Raw genomic sequence first — 25,168 nt, 5'->3', positions numbered from 1 at the left:
GTCTGTCACCTACACCAGCCAATGCACATACAGGAGCAGGTCTCTCATGGGGACGGTTGCCTTGATCTGACCAAGACATGCCCTCCAGTTTCTTGCCTCTAAATGATTTCTCCCCTCTCAGCTTCCTCACCTATCTGCAAGTGTGATGGCCTGGTTCATGGAGGTCCCTAGGAGTCCCTCCTAGCCTGTCAGGCATGCCGTTGATGTCCCCACTTCCGTACGTCTGCAGACCCCCTTCCATAGGCAAGCTGCAGGCCCCCACTGTCGGGGTCCCTTGGCCAGCAAGTCAAACCCAGACACTCGTTGTCTTTGTGGAGCCTTTATTGCGGAGATGACACAGCAAAACCGGTGCGCAGGGGCTGCACAGCGGCCGCCATGCAGCCGCAGCGCAGCCGCCACGCATAACGAGGCGTGCAGCAGCTACATCTTGGCAAGACGTGTTCTCTCCCTCTCTCTCCCTCCGAGGCGCACTCTCTCTCCCCCCTCCCCGGTTCTCTGGCTCCCTTATATCTTGGGTAACCCGGCCAATCAACGTAAAGGTCACCTGTGCACGCAGCGGGCAGGCCAATCCTCACACAGATCACGCACTGTCCACGCGCCATCCACGCACCCCTGGGCCAATCACAGCAGACTTCCTGTGACTTGTTTTTTCTAGCACAGCAGGAAGCAGCAGTTCGGCGCCCGTCTGTCTAGGGTGTGGGCTGTAGGCTCTCTACAGCTCCCCACAGCTCCCCCTTTTTGTTTTATTAATCACGGACTGTGCCTGTCTTAGGTGTTCCAGAGTAGGCTCTCCTTACCCGTCATCAGCTAACCACCTGGCTCGTGGCGCCTGGCTTAGGTAGGTAGAGCCTTACCGGATACTTACCCGTCTTTGACTACCAGTCCATCATGTTAAACCATACCTCAGGGGATTCTTGTCTAGTCAAGGCCATGACAACCTTCACTAACAGCACCTGTTGCTGCTGCTGTTGCTGAATGCGTCTGCATAGAGTGCGAATGGCCCAGGCTCTCAGATCATCACAAGCATGCATACACCAATCATTCCAGCCCACTGCTTAGCAAAGGATAGAACCTTTAACAACTGATTAGTCCATGGTTCCACAAAAGCAATTTCCACCTCGATAGCATTAATGGTAAGAGTTTGTGTCTGCAATTCGGCAGTCAAATTATCAAACTGAACAGACATTGGATATGATAAATGATACATAAAACACAAGCATTCCAAGGTCTGGATGTTACTGATTGTACTGGGTCCTCATAAGAAAAATTGTATCCCAGGAAGTTGTCATTGGTATAAGTCAGAAACAGATTGGACAAGTTCAGGCCAGGAGCCACCCTACGGGGGGTGACAGTGCTCTGGCAGCCAGTCCACTTTGGTGGCCATGACCATTGGTCCATACAACGAGGGAGGAGCTGACAAACTCCCAGTCACAAAATGGTTCCCGCATTGTGAGCGCTGGCAAAAAAGCAGGGTACCTTACTCATCAGGAGATGTGCCCATCCTCCTGAGCTGTTCCTCTGAAATCGTCCAATGGTGAATTGTCTGGTTCGTGGATGGCACTGTGGTGTTGTCCAGGGGCACCACCAGTAGTCCAATACTCGCATCAGTGTTGAAGATTGGGGGCAACATTGATGAACTATTGGTCACCAGTAATGGCACTGGCCATGCCTTCACGATCGCCCATAGTTGAAGCTGTTGGCTCAGTGTTCCGGGAGGCAGCAGCGTTACCAGCAGGATCACCGGCCCGAGCGTCCAGGGCTTCATCTTGGATGTTTTCTGGCATGGAGGCTCTCACCACTCTTGTTAGGCGCTCTGGTATCTACACAGGAACTTCGGAATCCTGCGGAAAAACACACTGCACCTCGCATCCGCCTCAACACCGGATGCGGGTCCTTCCACTGTTTAGTTAACACATCCTTCCATATCATTTATCTGCCACACATGATTTGGTAACAAACCACGCGGATTCACACAAATATGAGGTTGAGAAAGAAAAGGAGCACAAGATTGACAAAATGAAAGTACTTTCTGCACCTGTACCGGCATTCCATTCTTCTTCAGTAGCTTCTGCAGTAACTCTGCATGTGTACTGAAGTTGAATTCCCCATATTGTCACCACTTCCGGTGAGCTTACTCTTGTCGCTATCCCGCGAACCTAGCGCACGCTTCCCGCTCAAGGCGGCTCCCTGAGTCTCTGCTCAGTTCCGTTTTACATTCCCCGCTCAAGGCGGCTCCCTGAGTCTCTGCTCAGCTCTGTTTCAAACTCCCCGCTTCTGCGGCTCCCTGAGTCTCTGCTCAGTTCCATTTCACACTCCCCGCTTCTGCGGCTCCCTGGGCTCTTATCCCCAGCTACGACTTACCTGTAGTTACACTTACCTATCCGAGTCACGGCACCAGATGTCGGGGTCCCTTGGCCAGCAAGTCAAACCCAGACACTCGTTGTCTTTGTGGAGCCTTTATTGCGGAGATGACACAGCAAAACCGGTGCGCAGGGGCTGCACAGCGGCCGCCATGCAGCCGCAGCGCAGCCGCCACGCATAACGAGGCGTGCAGCAGCTACATCTTGGCAAGACGTGTTCTCTCCCTCTCTCTCCCTCCGAGGCGCACTCTCTCTCCCCCCTCCCCGGTTCTCTGGCTCCCTTATATCTTGGGTAACCCGGCCAATCAACGTAAAGGTCACCTGTGCACGCAGCGGGCAGGCCAATCCTCACACAGATCACGCACTGTCCACGCGCCATCCACGCACCCCTGGGCCAATCACAGCAGACTTCCTGTGACTTGTTTTTTCTAGCACAGCAGGAAGCAGCAGTTCGGCGCCCATCTGTCTAGGGTGTGGGCTGTAGGCTCTCTACAGCTCCCCACACCCCACGATGCAGCAGAGCATGGCATGCCTAGGGCCTTGAGAGGTGCATCTTAGCTCGGTGTCTCCTGCTTTTTTGGTGCACAGAGTTCCTTGCATTTTTTTTTTTTTTTAAGTAGAACAGTCAACTTTGCTGGCACACTAATATAGCTAACACAGATTTACATTAACCAGGGCCAGAATGCCTGTCAGCTATTGGCTGCTTTTTTTTCCAGCAGTGTAACACTTGCCTAAGTACAAGGCAACCTACGCAGTTGTCTGCTGCAGGAGTATAGAGGGTCTTATGGCTTGGGTATTTGGACTTTAACCCAAGTGTAGTAGATGTCAGGAAGCAATTTTTAAAGGTTTATTTACTTTTTTTCTCTAAAATTTATTTTTTTATTGGAAAGGAGGATATACAGAGGGAAGACAGAGCAAGATCTTCTGTTTGCTGGTTCACAGCCCAAGTAGCTGTAATGGTTGGAGTTGAGCTGATTTGGAACCAGGAGCCTCTTCCAGGTGTGCCACATTGTCATAGGGTTCCAAGGCTTTGGGTAGTCCCAGATTGCTTTCCCAGGCCACAAGCAGGGAGCTAGATGGGAAGCAGAGCAGCCAGGACACAAATTGGCGCCCATATGGTATCCTGGAGGATGCAAGTCAAGGATTTAGCCACCAGGCTATTGCCCTGGGCCCAAGGTTTATTTTATTTGAAAGGCAGATTTACTGAGGAGAGAGACAGAAAGAGACATCTGTTGGTTCACTCTCCCAAATGGCATTTGGAGAACCAGAACCATAGACAGAGGCCTTGCAAAAGAATGATAGAGAGCAGTTCTTGGAAATGGGGGAAACATTAACAAGCAGGCAGACCAAACCTTCTATATTGTCACAATTTATGTTTATTTACATAATTGTTTCTAATATCGTATGCAGAAGACACTTCAAAAGTAGTTTATTGAGCACTTTTAAGAATGTTCTAGTTGGGGTCAGCATAGTGAAGCTGGCATCTCCTCAGAGTGCTGGCTCAGTCCCAGCAGCTCCACTTTAGATCCAGCTGATGCACCTGGGCACGTACCTGCGCCGTTGCACCCACCTGAAGCTCCAGCTCTGGGCTTTGCCTCAGCCCAGTTCCCACCGTTCCAGGTGTCTAGGGAGTGAAACTGAAGGTGGGATATCTCTCTCTCTGTCTCCCCATCCCTCTCACTGTGATTCTGCCTTTCAACTGAAACTACATCCTGGGAAAAAAAAGAATATTTGAGTAAAGGAATAATAATTTGTAATGGCATCCAACCTCTCTTAACTCCAGAGCTAACAATGAATTTTTACTCTTGTAAAAAAAACCTTTACTTCTTGTTTAAAAAAAAAAAAAAACCCTTCTTGATAGAGGTTTCAGGAGTAGTGAAATGATCAAAGGTAAATGCAGTAGATGGGAGGGAAGAGAAAGTGAAATTTATGTGATCGGAGTCTGAGTTAGGGGTTTAAGTGCTTTGAGTTATGTCTGACGTTGTGGTATAATAGATTAAGTTGCTAACTGCAATGCCAGCATCCCATATGGAGTTTTATTTTTTTTCCTGCATAGTTCTGCAACTTGTTTCTCTAATGTGGAAAGCAGATCAAGTATCATTTGAAAGAAGTAAAAAGCAAAAACAAAAAACAGCAATGACTACTTTAGTAGGAGACTTTTATAAGCTAAATACAAAGACAAGATCCTTTTGTTCTGTTCCAGTGATGAAGCTCCCGTGGGTTTGCAGGTAGACATGCTCTAGGTAGAACTAACTGGGTTACTATTTACCTGTCTTTCTTTCTTCTCTCAGGAATGCTCCTTGTGAGAGCAAATCTGTCCTGTGTCTTTAGCCCTTGAGCCCTCTTATTACAGGAAGGATTAAGGAAAGAAGAGCTTAGCACTACCCCTTTCCCGTTATCCCAACCTTAACTTTCTCCCTCTGAATTCTCAGCCTTTCTGCTTCGTTTAATGGGTTGTTGCTATTGGCACCATACTCTGCTAAATCTTGGTATCTTTTTTTTTCTCCCAGGCTTCTTTTTCATAGATGTAATGAGTTTTTGATACTTTGGAAGCAAAGCATCATTTAGAAATCATCTGCAAATTCCAGCAAAATGACGATGTTGCCTTGATCAGGAAGAGAAGTGACTGACTTGGTGTTTAAAGCACATGCACTGGACCTGTTTTATTTCGCCTCCCTGAATTTGAGGAACCATGGAGAAGCGATACTTGATGGCAGTAGCGGTCTTAATAGGACTGACAGTCCGATGGACAGTCTCCCTTAATTCTTACTCAGGTAATACACTCTTACTGTTTAAGAGACGGGTAAACATTACTTTGAAAAGGTCTTTCCATTTGTTTTTGTGGTCCCAATTTATAGTTTTCAGATTGGGACAGAGAAGAATTTCAGTTGATATGTCAAGAAAATACACTGCGATGTCTAATTTTTATAAAAAATATGTACGAGAGCTAAATGGGCTTTGTGATTTGAGAAAACAAAAATGTATTCAAATTAGAAGGATGCCACATTCAGAAGTGGTCAGGTCTGTATAGACACTGCAGAGAGTTGAGCCAGTACCTCAGGGGCAGGAGTCGGGCCAGAGAAGGGATAAGGTTAGGAATGAGGAGTAGGGGAGAAGGTGATGGAGTATGGTCCTGGAGACTGGGACTGCGACAAAATGTCGCCCTGAGAGTAGTTAGTACTTCTCATGTTCCAGATATTGTGCTGGCTGCTTGAAATGCAAGGGCACTTCAGAAATTTTATGGAAAATATACAGTATTAACAACTGCATGGATTTAAACATTTTTTGCACTAAAATAAAGGTTTTCCTTGAATTTTTTGAAGTGTTCTTATACCAGATGAATATCCAGGACTGATTGCAGTTTAATTGATGAGTGGTCCAATCCAGTGTGACAAGTATGACATAAGTGTTTGCTCTGCTTTGAGAAGTGAATGAGTCATTAGGGAGGACTTGAGGGACGTCCGAGTTCAAGGTTTGAGTGATGAGTTGGAATTGTCAGGTGGCTCAAATGCGGAATGTGTTGTAGGGAGCAGGAACATGCGCAGAGAACAGTGCTGGTGTGAGTGGGCGTATCGTCAGTGTTCAGTACTAGAGGGCATGGAAAGAAGGAAGTTAAAGCACGGAAGGCCTTAGCTAAAGATTTGGTTATGCAGTTGACTGGACAAATTATTTGGTTGTAGAAAATAAGTTTTTTTTTTTTTAGATATATGATTAATTTTGTTTGGAAAGACAGATTTACAGAGAGAAGGAGTGACAGAAAAATCTTTCATCTGCTGGTTTCCTCCCCAAATGCCGTAACAGCTGGAGCTGAGCTGATCTGAAGCCAGGAGCTAGGAGCCTTTTCCAGGTCTCCCACACAGGGGCAGGGTCCCAAGGCTTTGGGCTGTCCTCGACTACTTTCCCAGGCCACAAGCAGGGAGCTGGAGGGGAAGTGGAGCTGCTGGGATTAGAACTGACATCCATATGGGATCCTGGCGCTTACAAGATGAGGATCATTGCACCAGGCCCTGTAGAAAATAACATGAGGAAAAAGAATTATAGAGAAAAGTTGGAGATAGAGCCAAAAGAGTCAGTAAGAGTAGCGGCAGCAGCAATTAGAGCTATTTTTGAGTAGTTGCTGTATGCTTACCACAACCACTGAAGGTAAATAATAGTGCTCATTATAAATGGAAAGTGGGATGGCCAATAAGTGGGGTGACCAGTAAATGAAAGCTGGTCCAGATACAATTGTGTTTGATCTCAAAGTCAGTGCTTTTATGACTTCATTTTATGATTTCTGACAAGAGGGCCTGAGCAAAGATGGTTAAATGTTAAATGAATTTAAGGAAATTAAAGAGGTAAAATCACCTTAAAGCAGCCACAGACTTGGCCTCAGATTCTAATTATGTTGGCCATTAGCTGCCTGAATGGTGGAAATTTTTTCTTTCTTTTTTAGAAGAGATTCATTTGTTTGAAAGAGTTACAAGGAAAGAAAAAGCTTTTATCTGCTGGTTCACTCCGCAAATGGCTGCAACTATTGATGCTGGTCCAGGCCAAAGACAGGAGTTAAGAGGTGCTTAATTCTGTTCCCCAACGTGGGTGGCTGCCGTAGCATGTGGCAGCTTAACCAGCTTAACTGTGACCTCCCCAAATGCCTGCACCAGCCTGAACTGGATCAAGCCAAAACCAGGATTCTGGAGCTCTGTCCGGGATCCCCCTCAGGATGGGATGTGAGTTCCTGGCCATCACCTGCTGCCTCTTAGCATATGCATTAGCAGGAAGCTGGTCTGGATGCAGGACTTCATCTCAGACACACTGGTATGGGATGAAAATATCCCAAGTGGCAGCTTAACTACTGTGCCACAGCCTTGATCCTTTAAGAGATGGGTTTAGTTGTTGCATGGACCTGGGAGTGTAGGGAGTGAGGGTGCTGGTTGGGGGACCACAAGGTCATGAGTGAGTTTAGAAAGAAAGCATCTCAGAAGTACTGTTGCACATAGCTGATTGCAGTGGTCCAGGCAAGGGCTGATCTAGACTAGGCCACTAAATCTGAGATCCATGTTGAATGAACATCAACACTATTTAATGGCTAACTGTGTGTGAGGATAAATAAGGAGGAGGAATTGACAGATGGTTCTGGCTTCCAATTGAGCTCCTAAGAGTAGATTCTGCGGGAAAGATTATGAATTGTGCTTTGGGATCTGTGCACATTCTACTCAGCTAGAAAGGGTGAGTTTGCAGAGGGTTTAGCTGAAGATACAGGCATGCATAAATCCACAAAGGACACCTCCTTACTGGTCTTAGGTGGGCTCTGGCTTCATTCTCCAGGGCAACCACTGCTGAGCTAGGTTGGGTCAGTTGCAGATCTTTGTTTGGCTAGACCTAAAGTATTCAGGTCCAGTTTTTGTTCATTTCTCTCTGAGCTCGCACCTTGTCTCAGATGTAGCACAAAGTGAGTGCAAGAGATGTGTTTAGAAAATTTTGCTAGAATTCCAACAGTGAGTGTTGTGTACATCATACATTCTAGGTGGTTCCCTAGTGTGGACTCCCTGTTATTTCACATTCTTTGCAACATTTGGTAGTGTTACTGTATGAATTTTTGGCAGTGTGGAATGTGTTAAGTGATATTTCATTGAGATTTCAATGTGAGTTTATTTCATTAGTGATGGGAGTGAGCACAGTTTTATGTTTATTAGCTATTTATAATTCCTTTTCTGTGAAAAATTTGTTTATATCATTTGTGTATTCCTATTAGATTTTTCTATATATTGTCTATATAACTATACAGAAATACTTCAAAAGTTCATGGAAAATGGAATTAAAAGATATATTTATTTGAAATCCATGTAAACTCTTGGTTTTGTTCCTTCCTGCTGTGGTAGGCAGCATTGCTCACAAGGCTCCCCAAAGATGCCCTGCCTTCAGCTGTATAATCTGTGAAAACGCCATCTCACTTGGGAGTGACTGTTACACGGCACAGTAGGCTTTATTACAGGGGATTGTACTGAGTTATCCAGGGGTGCTAGTGCAGTCACGAGAGCCCTTGAAGGTGGAGAACTTTGTCCAGACGGCTGCAGGAAGGCTCACTAGGGAGAGTGAAAGCATTGCAGGGGCCATGTGAGAAAGGGCGCAAGTCAACGAGGAATGGGAGTCTTAGATCTGCAGCCACAAGGAGCTTGTATGTGCACTTACAACCCAAGTGAGTTTCAGAATGGATTTTTCCTTGGGCTTGCAGATGAATGACTACCTGACACCTTATTTTGGTTCTGAGCAGAGAATGGAGTTAAGCCTATTTAATGCTGTTTTTGTTTCTGTTTTGAATGCGGAGACTTTAAAAAAAAGTATCTATTTTTTTTTTGAAAAGCAGACTCACACAGACTCACTCAGACACACATTCCCTGCCTCCCCCAACCTCTTCCATCTGCTGGTACACTCCCCACATTGTCCATGACAGCTGGGAGGAGCCAGGAGCCGCTGACTGCATCTTGGTCTCCCACATGGAATTCATAATTTGACCTAAATAACTGCGGGCTAATAAAAGGATATTGTTTAAAGCCCCCTAGGTTGAACCTAACTGTTGTGTAGTAAAAAATAAGCTAAGATGCATAGTTGTGTCTTTTTAAAAAATATGCTGTCAAAGTCCTATTGAGATATTTTATTGGGATTTTGATTGGAAATGAATAATTCTGTATTGTTGATAAATTTGGGAGGAGAATTGACAGTCATCACTGGGACTTCTAGTTCATTAGGATGATATGTTTTCCATTTGACTCCTTAATGTGCTTCAACAAAATTTTATACATCCTCTTTTGGATGTATTCCCAGGTAATCTCCTGTTTTGTTTTAGACTCCATATTGTAGATTGTGTTTTTATGCTTTGCTTTGTTTTAAGGATCTATTTATTTGAAAATTAGAGCTAAAGAGAGGGAGCGATCTTCCATCTGCTGTTTCCTCCCAGACAGCTAAATGGCCAGGGCTCGCTCTCCCTTTTTCTGTGTTCATTCTGCCTTTCCAACAAATAATAAAAAAATAATCTGAGAGAGGGAGAGAGGGAGAGAGACTTAACTTTATATCCAGAGGAAAGGAGAATCCTTATCACTGAACATGGAAGGACACCCAGAGGCACTGAAAACAATAGCTTGATGCATTTCCTCCGGTTTACCACTGTATTTCATAGCCTTTTTGCTCTGTTCTGGAAGGCAGAGGATGGCTGGAGTGTCTACATGGGAGACGCAGCTGGGGCTTGAACCGGCACTCAGATATGGGCTGTCAGCATCATAAGCAGCAATTTTAAATTGCTCTGCCAAATATGATATATCTTTAAAAAAGTATATTGTTATATTTGACTTACTGACATTTAGTATGTATTTCTTCTTGAATTATTTTCATAGTATATATATTTCTCTATGTATTTCATAGTATATATTTCACCTATATATTTATATGTACTGGCATAAAATCATTCATGTTCTTATCTTTTGTATTTCTTTTATTTCTTTTTGCTGGGAAATCAGACTTCTAATAAAAATATAGAGAAGAGGGAGAGAGAGAAAGATCTTCCATTTGCTGGTTCACCCACGTTCACTCTTGAGCCGATCCGAAGCCAGGAGTCAGGAGCTTCTTCCGAGTATCCCACATGAGTGCAGGGTCCCAAGGCTTTGGGTCACTTCTGCTTTCCTAGCCATAAGTAGGGAGTTGGATGGGAAGTGGAGCAACCAGGACATGAACTAGCGCCTAATGGGATCCTGACACTTGGGAGGCAAGGATTTAGTTACTGAGCCATCACACCAGGCCTGAAATACAAAAATCTTTTTAAAAAATGTCTTATTCTTTAAATTTGAACATAATTCTGAATTTCTTACAAAAGTAATGTTTAAGATATGCGTGATTCAGGGAATTGGAGTGCCTTCAGAGGCCGAGAACTCTGAGGTCACGCACCTCCATTTGGATCTCTCACATGGGATGGAAGAACCCCATACCCTGCCTTGCAGGATCCAAGGTCATCGGAACGACAACCAGGAGCACTGAGTGGTCTGCAGAAACAGAACGGTAAACTTCCTTTGGAACTAGGGAGAGGAGCTTTCTCTGGTCCTTGCCTGGTTCCGACTTTGGGTCCCCACCCTCTCTCGTAATGACCATCAGGATTGCTCCAGAAACCCCTCAAAACAAACTAACAAACAAAGAAATAAACAAACAAACAAAAAACTAGAATAGATAGAGAACAGCAAGGAAAGCTTAGAAACAGACTGGAAATGGGCAGTGGGGATGCACTCACTGGGTGGGACACAAAGATTAGTTACTCCTTACTAGGGTATTGAAGATTTCTCTGCGCACCCCTCCTAAAACTGTTCAACCTAAACTGTTGACATATGTCTTGTTAGAGTTATAGAGTAAGACTACCTGAAAAACAGCCAGGTTCTGCAAAATCATGCTTCAACGCTATAAACTGCTAAATACTAAAATTAAAATAGACATGAGCCAGCTGAATAGTAATCTATAGCCATTTTAAGGTGTATAGAACCCAGCTGTATATAAACTAATAGTTGAAATGTCAATGTAGAAGTCATAGGATGGGGTTCAGAACTTGCACTCTTTTTTCTCTCTTTTAACATATTGGTTATTCAATACCATGTCAATTAATTCCATTATGTTATAAATTGTTACTGATGTAATGTCGGGGCTTTTAATTGATTGGGTGATACTCTGTCGGCTCTACCTTCAGACCAGAGATGGTCTCCCCAAGAAACCGTTGAACTTATCTGGACAATAAGATGCTGGACTTTGTGCTTTGTAGATGCTTGCAATGAAAGAATCTCAACTGAATTTGAACTGTGGTAATGCAGCAAGGTGGAGGAATCCACCATGGGGGGGGCGCGGGTTTTAGGGAGGGGAGGGGAGAATCCCAGTGCCTATAAAACTGTGTCACATAATGCAATGTAATCAATTAAAAAAAAAAGATATGCGTGATAACCTAGTGGTTAAAGCCCTCGCCTTGAATTCACCAGGATCCCATATGGGCGCCAGTTCTAATCCCACTGGCCCTGCTTCTCATCCAGCTTCATGCCTGTGGCCTGGGAAAGCAGTTGAGGAAGGCTGAAAGTTTGAGACATTGCACCCACATGGGAGATCTGGAAGAAGCTCCTGGCTCCTGGCTTTGGATTGGCTCAGCTCCAGCCGTTGTGGCTGCTTGGGGAGTGAACCATCAGACAGAAGATCTTCTTTGTCTCTCCTCCTCTCTGTATGTCTGCCTTTGCAAGAAAAATAAATGAATCTTTATAAAAAAACCCCAAAACAAACCCTCAGTTAAAGGTGAGTCTAAAATTAAAAAAAAAAAAAAGTGCTCAATGCCCATTCCCCTGGGAATGAGGCAAAATTGATACCCTGTATGTAGGTATCAGTGTGTTTTCGTTATATAATTCTGATTCTCATACAAATGAGTCTGTAGAATTATAATCACTTAGAAGGAGTCCTTTTTGCCTTTCTCAAGTACAGCTCCCACAGGTGCAGTTGGGTTGTCCTTCTGGGTTGTTTTAAGGGCACTTTAGCAGTTTTAAAAACTTAAGTGCTAATTTCATCGGCAGTGTCAGCTGAATTTATTAAAGTAGGTCAGTCTCTGGACAGAAACTTGTTTCCCAGCCCTAAAGAGAGTCATTATCCATTCTTCTATTTGTTAGAGAATGGTAATAAATTCTTCCACGTTGACCACAGGTCTGGAATAATTTCAGAAAATCTGGTTAGTTGGATTTTTTTTTCAGGTATACAAAATTACTTAAATCTGGTTAGTTGTATTTTTTTTCAGGTATACAAAATTACTTAAGAGTTGCTCTGACTGTTATTATCCCAGTGGACCAGAAACAAACAAAAACAAAGCAGCAAAAAACAAGTGCTTTCTCCTTTCAAAAGAAGTCATATTCAATGGTTATAGAGAACCCCAGTCCAGCCCTCTCTAACATACATGCAAAGGCTCTAAAAAAGGTTTTTGCGTTATTGGAAAGGTAAATTTACATAGAGAAGGAGAGATAGTAAGATCTTCGAGTCCCTGGTTCGCTCCCCAAATGACCACAGAAACTCGAGCTGAGTTGATCTTAAGCTGTAACTCAAGAGCCTGGTGTTTCTTTCAGGACTTCCTTGTGGGTGTAGGGTCTCAGGATTTTGGGCCATCTTGCTTTCCCAAGCCGTAAGCAGAGAGGTGGATGGGAAGTGAGCAGCTAGGACACAAATTGGCACCCATATAGGATCCTGGTGATTGGAGGTGGAGGATTATCCAATGCACTAGTCTAGTTAATTGTTTTAAAAGAAAGTTTATTGTAGGTTATTCTGTCCCTTTAGTTAATAAGCAGATTTTTAATATATGGCATGCTTAACAATATGGTTCCTCTGAACTCTTGAAGATGAATTTGTCAATAAGAAGTAAAATTCTTACTTGAGTGACAATTAAGAAACAGTGTAGTCATATAACAAAGTATATGATGCTGAAAGTTTAAGTGTGTTAAAAAGTTGGTAGCTGTGCGAATGTTTTTAATTTCTAAGGGAGGATTTGTGGAGGGCTGAGTTTGAAGTTATTGTTGAAGCTTGGATGTGGGTTTTGAGTTGGTAGAAGAGGTGTGTGGAATAGTGAGTTAGGTTAGCTTTATTCACTCACTTTCATTTGAAAGGCAAGGTGAGAGAGAGAGAGGGAGAAACATGGGAAACCTCTGTTCTGTCCTCTGGCTCATTTCCCAGATGCCTGAAGAAGCTGGAGCTGGGATAAACCAAAGCCAGGGGCCGAAACTCCATCCGAATTTCTCATGTGAGTGTCAGGGATGTTAGTGCACTGGCCGTCATCTGCTGCTTCCCAGATGCCCTAGCAAGAAGCTGGATTGGAAAGACAGAGTGGCTGGGATTCCCAGGCACTACAGGAGGGGGTCGGGACTTCCAGGCAGCTCACTTTGCTCAATACAGGGCTTAGAATTTCATTCATTCATTCATTCATTCATTCATTCATTTATTTATTTATTTATTTATTTATTTATTTATCCATATAATCTATCTGTTTATTTATCCATTGATTCATTCATTTACTCATTCATTTATTTAGATTTGTTTATTTTTAATTGGAAAGACAGATTTACCAAAAGAAGTAGAGAAGAGAGAGAAAGCTCTCCCATTTGCTGATTTGCTCCCTAAAGGGCCGCAGTGGCCGGAGATATTCTGATCCAAAGCCAGGAGCCAGGAACCTATTCTGGGCCTATGTATGGGTGCAGTTCCCAAGGCTACGGGACATCCAGGTCTGCTTTTCCAAGCCACAGGCAGGGAGCTGGATGGGAAGTGGAGCAACCGGGGCATGGACTGGTACCCATATGGGATCCTAGTGCTTGGAGGTGGAGGATTAGCTAATTGAGCCATTTTGCAGAGTCCTGGAGCTTAGAATTTTAAAGTGCCAAATGATAATTGAAAGGTTTTTTGTTTTCCTGAATCGGTATGTAGTCATTGTGTTAAAGCAGCTTTATCAGAATTGGTCTGCCAGTGCAATGTCAAGTGGAAAATCAGACTGACAAACTCAGGTGTTTTGAACTGTAAGTCTTTGCTGTCACACTGATTCTGTCAATATTTTGCTATATCAATGAAAATATGTCCCTTTTAATTGAATATCTACTAGATTATATCATTTTTTAAAGATTTTTTTTTTGCTTTTATTTGAAAGGCAGTTATAGAGCGATAGAAAAATAGAATAAGAATTCTATACACTAATTCACTCCCTAAGTAGCTGCAAGAGCTGGAACTGAGCTGTTCCAAAGCCAGGAGCCAGGAGCTTTTTCCAGGTTCCTTGTGGATGCAGGGGACCAAAACCTTGGGCCATCCACCAATGGGTTCGCAGGCCATTAGTAGTGAGTTGTGTTGCAAATGGAGCAGCCAGGATTGGAGCTGGTGCCCATAGAGGATGCTGGCACCACAGGAAGAGGATTAGCCAGGTTATGCCACGGTGCCTGATTTTTTTTAAAGGTCAATTTTCTGCATATAGCAAGGATACATTCTTTTCTTTTTTGAAGATTTATTTATTCTTATTGTGAAGTCAGATAGATATACAGAGCGGAAGAGAGACAGAGAGGAAGATCTTTCTCCGTCTAATGATTCACTCCCCAAGCTACCGCAACGGCTGGAGCTGAGCCAGTCTGAAGCCAGGAGCCAGGAGCCTCTTCCGGGTCTCCCACGTGGGTGCAGGGTCCCAAGGCTTTGGGCCATCCTCAACTGCTTTCCCAGGCCACATCAGGGAGCTGGATGGGAAGCGGGGCTGCCAGGATTAGAAGTGGTGCCCATGTGGGATCCTGGTAGATACAAGGCGAGGCATTTAGCCACTAGGCTACTGTGCTGGGCCTGCCTGATTTGTTTTTATAATGTATAATCCATGTTTATTTCTGCACTTAACCTTGATTTCCTCATGTAGCAGCTCATTGTAAAATGCAGTTATTTGTTATCACAGTGCCTATTGGATAGTGTGATTAACAGTCTTTTCATGAAATAAAAAGAAGGCTGGATAAGTAAGGTTTACCAATGTCTTCTGTTTAATAAATGCTTGCTGTGTGCCAGGCACCATGCTGAGTGTTTTATATCCATTCTATCCATTCTCTCCATGCTTGTGGTCCTCTAGGTAAGGTGCATAGATCCAATTTGAGTGTGTTTACACGTAGGGTATGTGCGTCATTTGACTGATGTGAAAGTCACTGAGTGTGCTAACAGCTTAGCTCTCTGGCTTTTGGGTAAGCATCTTGATTTTTTTCCCAGCTAACAGTATCTCTACAATAATATTGAAAATGCTCATTAGGAAATAAACTCACTGAGATGCTGAAGTGCAGTGTTGTTTTGCTCTTGTTGCCTCTCGTCTTAGGTGCTGGAAAGCCCCCAATGTTTGGTGATTATGAAGCTCAGAGACACTGGCAAGAAATTACTTTTAATTTGCCGATCAAACAATGGTATGGATCATTTTGTTGTTATTATAGTCAGTTCATAAAGTTTATTTAAAGATACATGAAAGGAAAACAGAGAGTGTCCTCATATAAACCTACTTACGCTACTCAACGTGTTATCGTGCTTGTTACCTTTGAGATTCATGGTCCTTGTAGTTACTGTGTGTGTGTGTTCACTTAGCTGGGATCTAGTCAGCTGCTACTGATTAGCTGAGACACAACACTGACTTAGAAATGCCTCTGCAAGCAAGCTGTCAGTGTACCGTCCTGCTTATGGTCGGGTCACCCACTGTTTGGCCCACTGAAGATTGCCATGGTTTTCACTGTAGATCAGAGTGCAATAGGCTACATTTGTGGGGGTGAGCAGGGACAAGGTGGGGAAGCCTACAGTCCTAAGACTTGTTTTCCACTCTCAGAAATTCACATAGGTCCCCATAGTTCATCCTTGAGGACCCCATGTCTAGAATAGGGCATAGTATACTGTAGACACCTCGTCAGTATTTACTGATGGAATATTTATATGTTCTTTTCCACGTGATCTTGTTCTTATATCGGGAAAGCAGCTGTACCTTTCATGCATTTCATATAACAGTATCTTTGGACCTTCTGTTTTTTTGATGGAAATGTTTATTAATGATCAGTATTCTCAATCACTCAGAGAACTGGCAATTCACGTTAATTTTATATACAAGTTTACCTGGTGCTTTTACAACCTTTCACTACTAAGAATGTGTGCGATGCAAAAAAGTGATGACCCAGTGGTGAACAGTGGGCCACGGTCACACACTACCTGGGGACAGAGCGCAGCTCTGCCGTGAGCTTGCGGGCTGACCTTCAGCAAATTAGTTAACTTTCTCTACCACTGTTTTGTCATGGTATACGAAAACAGTAGACTGCATATTTTAGAGGGATGTCATGAGGTTGAATTCTGTGATTTTTGTACAACACCTAGAGCAGTGTTTGCAAGTGGTCAGCTGCCAGTAAATATTGGCTCAGGTTGTAATTTCATAGAGATTTGTGCTGCTGTCACTTTATCAAATATATTCTATTATCAAAGATAATCGTTGATGACATTGACTCACTGGAGAGCTGATTATTCTCTCAGAAACTGGATAAATAAACTCTTCATATTAATCTGTTGTTTGCCTGGGTCACTGCTTTCATATAATTCCCAATTAGTACCATATAACAACTTAACATTGGATTTTTAAAACTTGTTTATTTTTATTGGAAAGTCAGATTTACAGAGAGAAGGAGAGACAGAAAAGATCTTCTATCTGCTAATTCATTCCCCAAATTGCCACGACAGCTGGAACTGAGCGGATTTGAAGCCAGGAGCTAGGGGCTTCTTCCGGGTCTTCCACATGAGTGCAGGGTCCCCAGTCTTAGGAACATCTTCTACTCCTTTCCTGTGCTACAAACAGGGAGCTGGATGGGAAGCAGGACTACCAGGACATGAATCAACACCCATATGGTATCCCGATGGTTGCAGTGCGAGGATTTTAGTTATTAGGCTTTTGCACTGGACCCAGCATTGGATTTTAAAAAATTGATTATTTATTTGAAGGGCAGAGTTAGAGAAAGTGAGAGACAGACTGAGAGAGAAAGAGAGATAGAGTGACATCTTCCAGTTGCAGTAGGCAGAGCTGGGCCAGGTGGAAGCCTGGAGCCAGGAGCTTCTTCTGGGTTGCCCTCAAGGTACAGAAGCCCAAGCACTTGGACTTTCTTTTACTGCTTTCCCAAGCATATTAGCAGGGAACTGGATCAAGAAGGGAACATTCAGGACACCAGCTGGCACCCACGTGGAGTAACTGGCAGCATAGGTGGTGGCTTTACTCAATACACCACAGTGCTAGACCCTGAGTTTCCTAAGAGTAAGTTGGTTGTACACTGGTTCGGAATATTTCAAATAGAATTCAGTTCAGGGTTTGGCATTATTATTAGTTAACTGATTTTGAGCATTCCTCAGCATTCCAGACATTGGTTTAATTAATTTATATCACTGTTTGGATTATTCATAGATCCTTAATATTTTTTCTTTTCTAAATTTTTAAAATAGATTATTTATTTTAAAGGCAGAATTACACAGAGAGAGGAGACAGAAATGTTCATTATCCTTTGCCTCACTCTACAAGTGGTCGGGGTGACTGTGGCTTGTCTAGGTCAAGTCCTGCGTCAATGGGGAGTGAAACATACAGCAGGTGGAAGGTTTCTCTTTATCTCTCCCAGCTACTCTACTTCTGATCCAGCAGCCTCCCAATGACCTGGCAAAGCAGTGAAAGTGGTAGATTCTTGGACTCCTGCATCCATTTGGGAGCTCTGTAAGAAGCTCTGGGCTCCTACCAGCCTAGGCTCAGTCCCGGCAGTTGAGGCCATTTCGGGAGTGAACCAGCAGATGGAAGATCTGTCCTTGTGTCTCTCCTCTCCCTCTCTCTCACAGTCTGCTTTTCAAATAAATACATACATCTTTAAAAAAAGACGTATAATGGAAATGAATAAAATAGAATGGAAATTAAGAACACACACACAAATCTATAAATCCTGCAGTCTTACTTGAAGCCTACCTGTTTCATAAAGTTCTCTTCCTATAAAACATCTTTTTTTTTTTGTTTTTTTTTTAAACAATATGTTCTTTGACATTAATTTTTTGTTTGTTAAATTTGTGACTTAGAAAAAATACTGATTCTCCGGTTTATTAGATAATCGAGTACAATTTTATGTTTTTCTTTCTTTTTTCTTTTTATTTTTTTAAGATTTATTTTTATTATTTTTTTATTGGAAAGGCAGATATACAGAGAGGAGAGACAGAGAGGAAGATCTTCCGTCCGATGATTCACTCCCCAACTGAGCGCAACAGCCGATGCTATGCCAATCCGAAGCCAGGAGACTCTTCCGGGTCTCCCGTGTGGGTGCAGGGTCCCAAAGCTTTGGGCTGTCCTTGACTGCTTTTTCGGGCCACAGGCAGGGAGCTGGAAGGGAAGCGGGGCTGCTGGGATTAGAACCGGCGCCCATGTGGGATCCCGGTTGTGCAAGGCGAGGACCTTAACCACTTGCCGGGCCCCTTTCTTATTTCTTATGTAGTAATCATTGGTAAAATCAGGTGACAGTAAGTCCCAATTTGCCTGGGATAGTTCTGATTGTTGTCATTGTTTATCTGTAGCTTCATAATTTAGTAGTTAAGCTTAGATTTAATGGAATGGAGATGAAATATTATGTTATACATGTAATTCTTGAATGTTAATTAATGGAATGGTGGTTTCTTCTTTTTTTTTCAGGTATTTTAACAGCAGTGATAACAATTTACAGTATTGGGGATTGGATTACCCCCCTCTTACTGCCTATCATAGTCTCCTATGTGCATATGTGTAAGTTTTCCTTCCTTAATCTAACTGAATGTTTATGCCTTTAGCAGGTGTAGTAAGAAGCAACGTGACCTTTGTTGAATGGAGGAGCGTTTCTGAATGCTGCTAATGTAGCACATGTATGGGTTATGTAGTGCAGTTGGTTGTAAGAAAGGGTACCAGCAGAACCGTAAGGTTTTTTTTAATTTATTTCTTTGGAAGATAAGCCTAAAAGAAACACGCAAACCCAGGTTTCTTTCTCAGTAGAGATGTTAACAATATGTGTGGACTGCTGACAAATGTACCTCACATGGCTTAGTTGTGCATGGGAAGTCTTTCCTTGAGGGCCCAGGGCAAATGAAAATTACAAGCTCAACTGGTATTCTGACTAAATCTGTCAGCTTAGGACCTGGAATACTGTAGGGTTTCATTTGAGGTTTATGATTGGGACTCGTATCCTGCTTCCTTTTGAGGAAATGGAGTGGTTTAGGGAAGACAAGGAGCCTTGGTTTGCTAGAGATCCAGTTCTACTCTGCACGTAGTATTCAAACTCACACTGCCACTGCAGTGTCAGCAGAAATTTCACTTTTATTTGAAAGGCAGATAGACACACGGAGAAGAGACAGACAGATCTTCCATCCTCTGGTGTAACACTCAAATGCCAACCACATTTGTCCTGAGCTGGACAAGGCTAGAACCAGGATCTAGGAACTCTGTCTAGGTCTGTATGGGTGGCAAGGATCCAGGTACTTGAACTCCTCCCTGATGTGTTTGGGGTAGCATTAGACCATATTGGAAGTGGAGGAGCCAGGTTGCAAACCAGGCAGTCTGATATGGAATATGAGAGTCCTAAGCCACTTATTATCTACTGTGCCAACAACTTGGAGGCATTTTTTCACAGGATTTCCTGTATGCATTTTTCTTGTTTTTATTGTTTCAACTCTTAACTATTTTATACTTTGTAAAAACAAAAACTTTATGAATTAAAGTAAGCTCCCAGTTGTCAAAATAATCAATTATATTTTGCAGTTTACTGGGTAATATAAATAGGGCTGAAATGTTTATTTGACAGATGTTTAAGGGTGATGTGTAGTATGTAGAGTGAGTGTATAAAGACACTGGTTCTCATGCCTCATGCTGTATCAGAGTGCTTGGGTTCAAGTCCTGGCTTTGCTCCTGAGTCTATCTTCCTGTTCATGTGTACTCTGGCAGGCAGGCAGTGATGACTGTTGTTGGGTCTTTGACACCCATATAGGAAACCAGGGTTGAGTTTCAGGCTTGTGGCTTTAGCCTGGCCCAGCCTCAGCTGTTTGGGAAGTGAATCAGTCGATGTGAGATGTGTGTGTCTCTCTTTCAGATAATTAAAGGAAACATGTTAAACACTGCAATGACTTTATGTAAATATTTGTAATTAAACATTATCTTTTTATTTGAAAGAGTGAGAGAGGTTACCCATCATCTGTTTCACTCCCCAGCTGCCAGGGCTGGGCAGGGTTGAAGAGGAGAGCTGGGAACTCAGTGCTGTCTTTTACAGGTATGGCAGGGACTGGGGCATGCAATAGCAGGAATCAAGAACCAGGAACTTCCCCAGGGACTCAGATGGCAAGGATACAGAGTCCGTAACAACATCTTTTTTTTTTTTTTTTTTTTTTTTTAAAGATTTATTTTTATTATTTTTTAATTGGAAAGGCGGATATACAGAGAGGAGAGACAGAGAGGAAGATCTTCCGTCCGATGATTCACTCCCCAAGTGAGCGCAACGGGTCGATACTATGCCGATCCGAAGCCAGGAGCCTAATCCGGGTCTCCCACGCGGGTGCAGGGTCCCAAAGCTTTGGGCCGTCCTCTGTTGCTTTCCCAGGCCACAGGCAGGGAGCTGGAAGGGAAGCGGGGCTGCCGGGATTAGAACCGGCGCCCATATGGGATCCCGGGCGTGCTAGGCGAGGACCTTAACCACTTGCGCCACCGCGCCGGGCCCGTAACAACATCTTAATGCTGCGTCAAACAGCTGCCCTGGGATTTATGATTAATAGCTGTATATGGTGGCCAATGTAATGAAAGCCAAAAGGTTATATAGGAAGGACATGATTCTTTTATCAATACTAGCATATTGTACTTTGCAAGGTATATGTTTAATAAATGAAATGTGACAAATTACATTGGAGCTGTGGAGCTGGGGCTTGTAGTTACATGGTTTTGTTACAAGATGAGCAAAGCAGATGCAGTTTCACAACTTTAATCATTTGCATGGTGTTAACTAAAAAGAATAAAGCTCAAACGTTGAGTCTGTTGTCCTATAAGAGTGATAATTTTGGAAAATAAACTGCTGTGTCCTTATATTCCAAAAATAATGAGGAATAAAGTGCAGATGTATCTGCTTTGATTTGCAGAGCAGAGTTCATCAATCCAGACTGGGTTGCACTCCATAAATCACGTGGATATGAGAGTCCAGCACATAAGCTGTTTATGCGTGCAACAGGTAAGAGCTGTAGGTAGTGAGTGTACAATTTCAGTTGTTAAGAATTCTATACAAACCGGTAAAAAACTTTATTGCTTTTCTTTAAAAAATTTTTTTGAATTATGTTTTATGGTACAATTTCATAGACTGAAATTTCCCTTACCCCTTCCCCAAATTCCTTCCTCTCCACTGATTTTCCCGTGTTATTACAACAGTATAGTCCTTCATTAGCAGCCAGAAGTCCATCATTCTGCTAATTAAGTGTATTGTGACATTGTGGATATGGACAATGGCAGAGTCCAGCTTCGTATTGATGAGCTATACATATATATATATATGAAAATATATATATAAACTTATTTATTTTTATTGGAAAGGCTGATATACAGAGAGGAGAAGAGACAGAGAGGAAGATCTTCCATCCAATAGTTCACTCCTCAAGCTGCTGCAACAGCTGGAGCTGAGCCAATCCGAAGCCAGGAGCCAGGAGCTTCTTCCAGGTCTCCCATGCGGGTGCAGGGTCCTAAGGCTTTGGGCCGTCCTCGACTGCTTTCCCAGGCCACGCGCATGAAACTGCGTGGGAAGCATGGCTGCCGAGATTAGAACCGGCGCCCATATGGGATCCAGGCACATGCAAGGCAAAGACTTTAACCACTATGCTATTGCACTGGACCCTTTCAAGTTATATTTAACAGTTTCATTCAGAGTCCATCTTTGATCTGAAAGTAGAGATGTGTACTGCATTGTACCCTCACATCTGGATATGATAATCTCCATTACACAGTTACTGTATATATCCCCTTAATTGAAAAGTCATAAAACAAAATCAACAACAGGAAGAACGTTAAAGAACTTTACAACACCGAGGAGTTAAATAACGTGCCACTGAATGTCCAGAGTGTCGACGAAGAGATGAAAAAGAAAACAAAAACCTTGGAAAGAATGAGCTACTGTGTGATCTGTGAGTCAGGGAAGAATTAATAAAAGAAACTATTCTGAGGAAATGAAAATAAAAACAAAAATACCAAAACCTATGAGCTGTGGCAAAAACAGTATTTTTTAATATTTATTTTAAAATTTTACTTCTTTTTATTATTATTATCATTTTATGATATAGTTCCTTAGGCTCTGGGATTTCCCTTACCCCTCCCCAATCCCATCCCCTCTCACTGAGTTTCCCTGTATTACTATAGTATAGTTCTTCATAAACTGTCGTACGTCCATCATTGCAGGCATGGACAATGGCAGAGTCCAACATCCTATTATCAAGATATAGTAAACAGTTTCATTGGGAGTCCATCTTTGTTTTGCAAGTAGAAATACATACTGCATTTTATCTTCACATCTGGATATGATAGTCTCTAATACACAGTTACTATACATCCCCTTAAATGAAAAGCCACAAAACAAAATCAGTAACAGGAAGAAAAAAGAAACTAACAACACCATGAAGTTAAATAACATGCTACTGAATGACTAGTGTGTTGCTGAAGAAAAGAAAAAGAAAATCAAACCTTCTTGAAGAAAATGATGCTACTGTGTGATCTATGAGTCACTGAAGAATTTAATGAGAAAGTGATTTGAAGAGATAAAACTAAAAAAAAAAAAAAGAAAGAAAATCCATGAGATATAGTTTCCACTGATCTTTGTTGGAGAGATATATCTCCTGTAGGCAACAGATAGATGGGTTTTGTTTTTTAATCTAGTCTACTAATCTGTGATGTTTGATGTCACTCAATTCTCTTCTGGCTTGTAGAGTTTGCTGTGAGAGATCAACTGTGACTTTAATTGCCATTCTACTATATGTCAATTGATTTTTTTCACAAGCGCATTTAAGGATGTTTTCCTTATGTTCAGAGCATGATGATCATGTGTCGTGGTGAAGATTGCTTTTGGTCAACTTTGTTGGGAGTTCTGTACCCCTCCTGGATGTTGTTTCCCAGTTCTTTCTCCCGATTAGGGAAATTTTCTTTTATTATTTCTTTAAATACATTTTGAAATCCAGCTTCTCTTTCTGCACCTTCAGTAACTCTTGTAACTCTTACTCTTGGCCTTTTAATAGTGTCTCTTAATTCTTGAATACTTGTTTTACCTTGAACCAACTTCCAGCTTTTTGATTGTTTCTTCATTGTGACAAGAAATATCTTCCAGTTCTGAGACTTTCTTCTGCCTCCTTCAATCTATTACTGAAAATTTCCACTGAATTTTCAGTAATAGATTGTCTTGGGTCCTATATTTCCGACAATTCGGCTTGATTTTGTTTCAGTGTTGCTATTTCCTTTTTGACATTCCTTAAATCCCATGAACTCCTGAATTATCTGCGTCTTGTTTTTGGTAAGAAGCTTTATAACAAGTGTTTTGAATTCTGTATCCTCCATTTTCTTAATGTATTCCTCAGTTAACTATGAGGTTGGCAAAGGCTTATGCTCCTCTGCAGGGCAGTCTTCAGTAATATTCATTGTGCCTCTTTCTTCTTTTGCTCTTGGTTATTTTACTTCTGGTTAGAAGATTCTTCTTAGGGCAGGTCTCTAAGCTGTATCACCCACAGGTCTGTAGTTCAATGTTACTTACTGTGGTTGGTACATGGCTCTTTATTTGCAGTCACTTGTCCCACTTCCTTTAGCGAATTTCAGATCTGGGCTTTTATGTTACGCTTCCATGATGGTCTCCGTAGCCCCAGCTCCTGGCTTAGCACTCTGCCTCCTGTGATCCCATGCAGTTGTTGCACTGTTGTCTGTACAACATTTCTCACAGTCCTGGTTTGCGCAGTTCCCAGGATTAGGGAGACACCAAGTGTCCTAAATAGCTAGGTTGTTGTTGGCGCTGATCTTGCTGGAACCTGCTGGCCATCAGCTCTGAGGGCCACACAGACCTATTTTGAGTCATAAGATGCCAAAGTTGGTATTATTTTCTCTGTGGGACTAGTACACTGCACTGAGCTCAGTGAGTTTGCTCCTAACTCAGTGCATGGGCAGCTCACTATTGTCCCTGCAGTCTCCAAGCATTTGCTATACTATACCAAATGGCACCTGATGTGCCACTTCTGGAATTCTGGATATGCTGGCCGTCTGGGGGCTCCTTTGACCTGTTTTGTGTAGAACCTGTAGGATGCCACATCGTTGCAATTCACTGAGCCCAAAATGAATTTGCTCCCAGCTTAGGGCATGCACAATCTTGTCCCATAGCCTTTGCCTCTCTATACAAGATGGCGCCCTGTTCGGCTCTACTGGAGGTTTGGGTTGTGAATTCCACCCTGTTCCCTCATACCCGTTTCCCTGTTTGGGACCTGCTGCTCTGGCTCTGCTCCTGTTCTAATCAAACAAACCTGCAGGACGGGCAGTTGTTTGGGCTCACCTCATGAATTCCCGGGGAACTCTCCTTCCCATTTGGTTCTTGGGGGGGTTCTGGCCACCATTGCAGTTCAGATTGCCACTGGCTGAATGCTGCTGGGATGTCTGGCCACTGCAGCACCAGCCCGTTCAGCTGCTTTCTTGTGTCCATCAGTCTCCAGGTGTCCCTCTGCCGTCTGCCTGTCCTTTCCTGTTTCCTGGAATGTGCTCTCTCTGCTTCACCCTAGCTAATGTTTTTTAGTATATTTAAACGTGTCCTCACCCTATTCTGCCATCTTGATTCTCCAAAGTTTTATTTTTCGGTGTCCTCCTCTCCTGGGCCTCCAAGTTCTTTATATACATTCATTAGCAAATATTTATATGTTGTTTGTAATTATTAAAATTATAAAAAATTTATGCATTTCTACATTCTAGTTCCTATTCTTTCTTCCAGAAAATTTGGACTGTACAGTTGAAGAAAAAGGTGTTTCTCTCTCTTTCTTTTTGAGTATTTCTGATTTTTAAGCTTGAATTAGAGCAAGGAGAAAAAGTTGGGTGCATGTCATTTTCGAAGTGTGTGACTTTGTTTGATGAAGTTAGGCACAGTTGAAGGGAACGTTAGAGGTCAGGTGTACCAGGACGTAGGATGTGTCCCTGTAAGGCTGGTCCTGTGCTGATGGACTTGGTTAAGGTGGATGGGGGAGTGAGTGAGTGGATTGTTGTCAGTGCAGATGGACTCACACTTAAGGTGATTTGC

General features: G+C 42.8%; 1 protein-coding gene across 2 annotated transcripts in view; it reads left to right on the top strand.

Annotated features, from left to right (window-relative positions):
- ALG6 (ALG6 alpha-1,3-glucosyltransferase) overlaps positions 1 to 25,168 on the top strand; it is a 48,724-nt gene that overhangs the window by 2,728 nt on the left and 20,828 nt on the right. The window contains exons 2-5 of one of the 2 annotated variants that reach the window (XM_040978430.1): positions 4,871 to 5,134; positions 15,205 to 15,289; positions 18,559 to 18,648; positions 21,015 to 21,103. In XM_040978430.1, the coding sequence (XP_040834364.1) occupies positions 5,053 to 5,134; positions 15,205 to 15,289; positions 18,559 to 18,648; positions 21,015 to 21,103 (346 nt within the window). In that variant the 5' untranslated portion in view covers positions 4,871 to 5,052. Of the gene's footprint in view, positions 1 to 4,043; positions 5,135 to 15,204; positions 15,290 to 18,558; positions 18,649 to 21,014; positions 21,104 to 25,168 lie in introns of those variants that run through there. The other variant, XM_040978429.1, reaches the window with a different exon arrangement.

This window comes from Ochotona curzoniae, unplaced genomic scaffold (assembly GCF_017591425.1).
Source record: "Ochotona curzoniae isolate NIBS_2020 unplaced genomic scaffold, NIBS_Ocur_1.0 contig_291, whole genome shotgun sequence".
NCBI lineage: Eukaryota > Metazoa > Chordata > Mammalia > Lagomorpha > Ochotonidae > Ochotona > Ochotona curzoniae.
The sequence above is the reverse complement of the archived record's forward strand: the minus strand, read 5'-3'. Positions and strand labels throughout refer to the sequence as shown.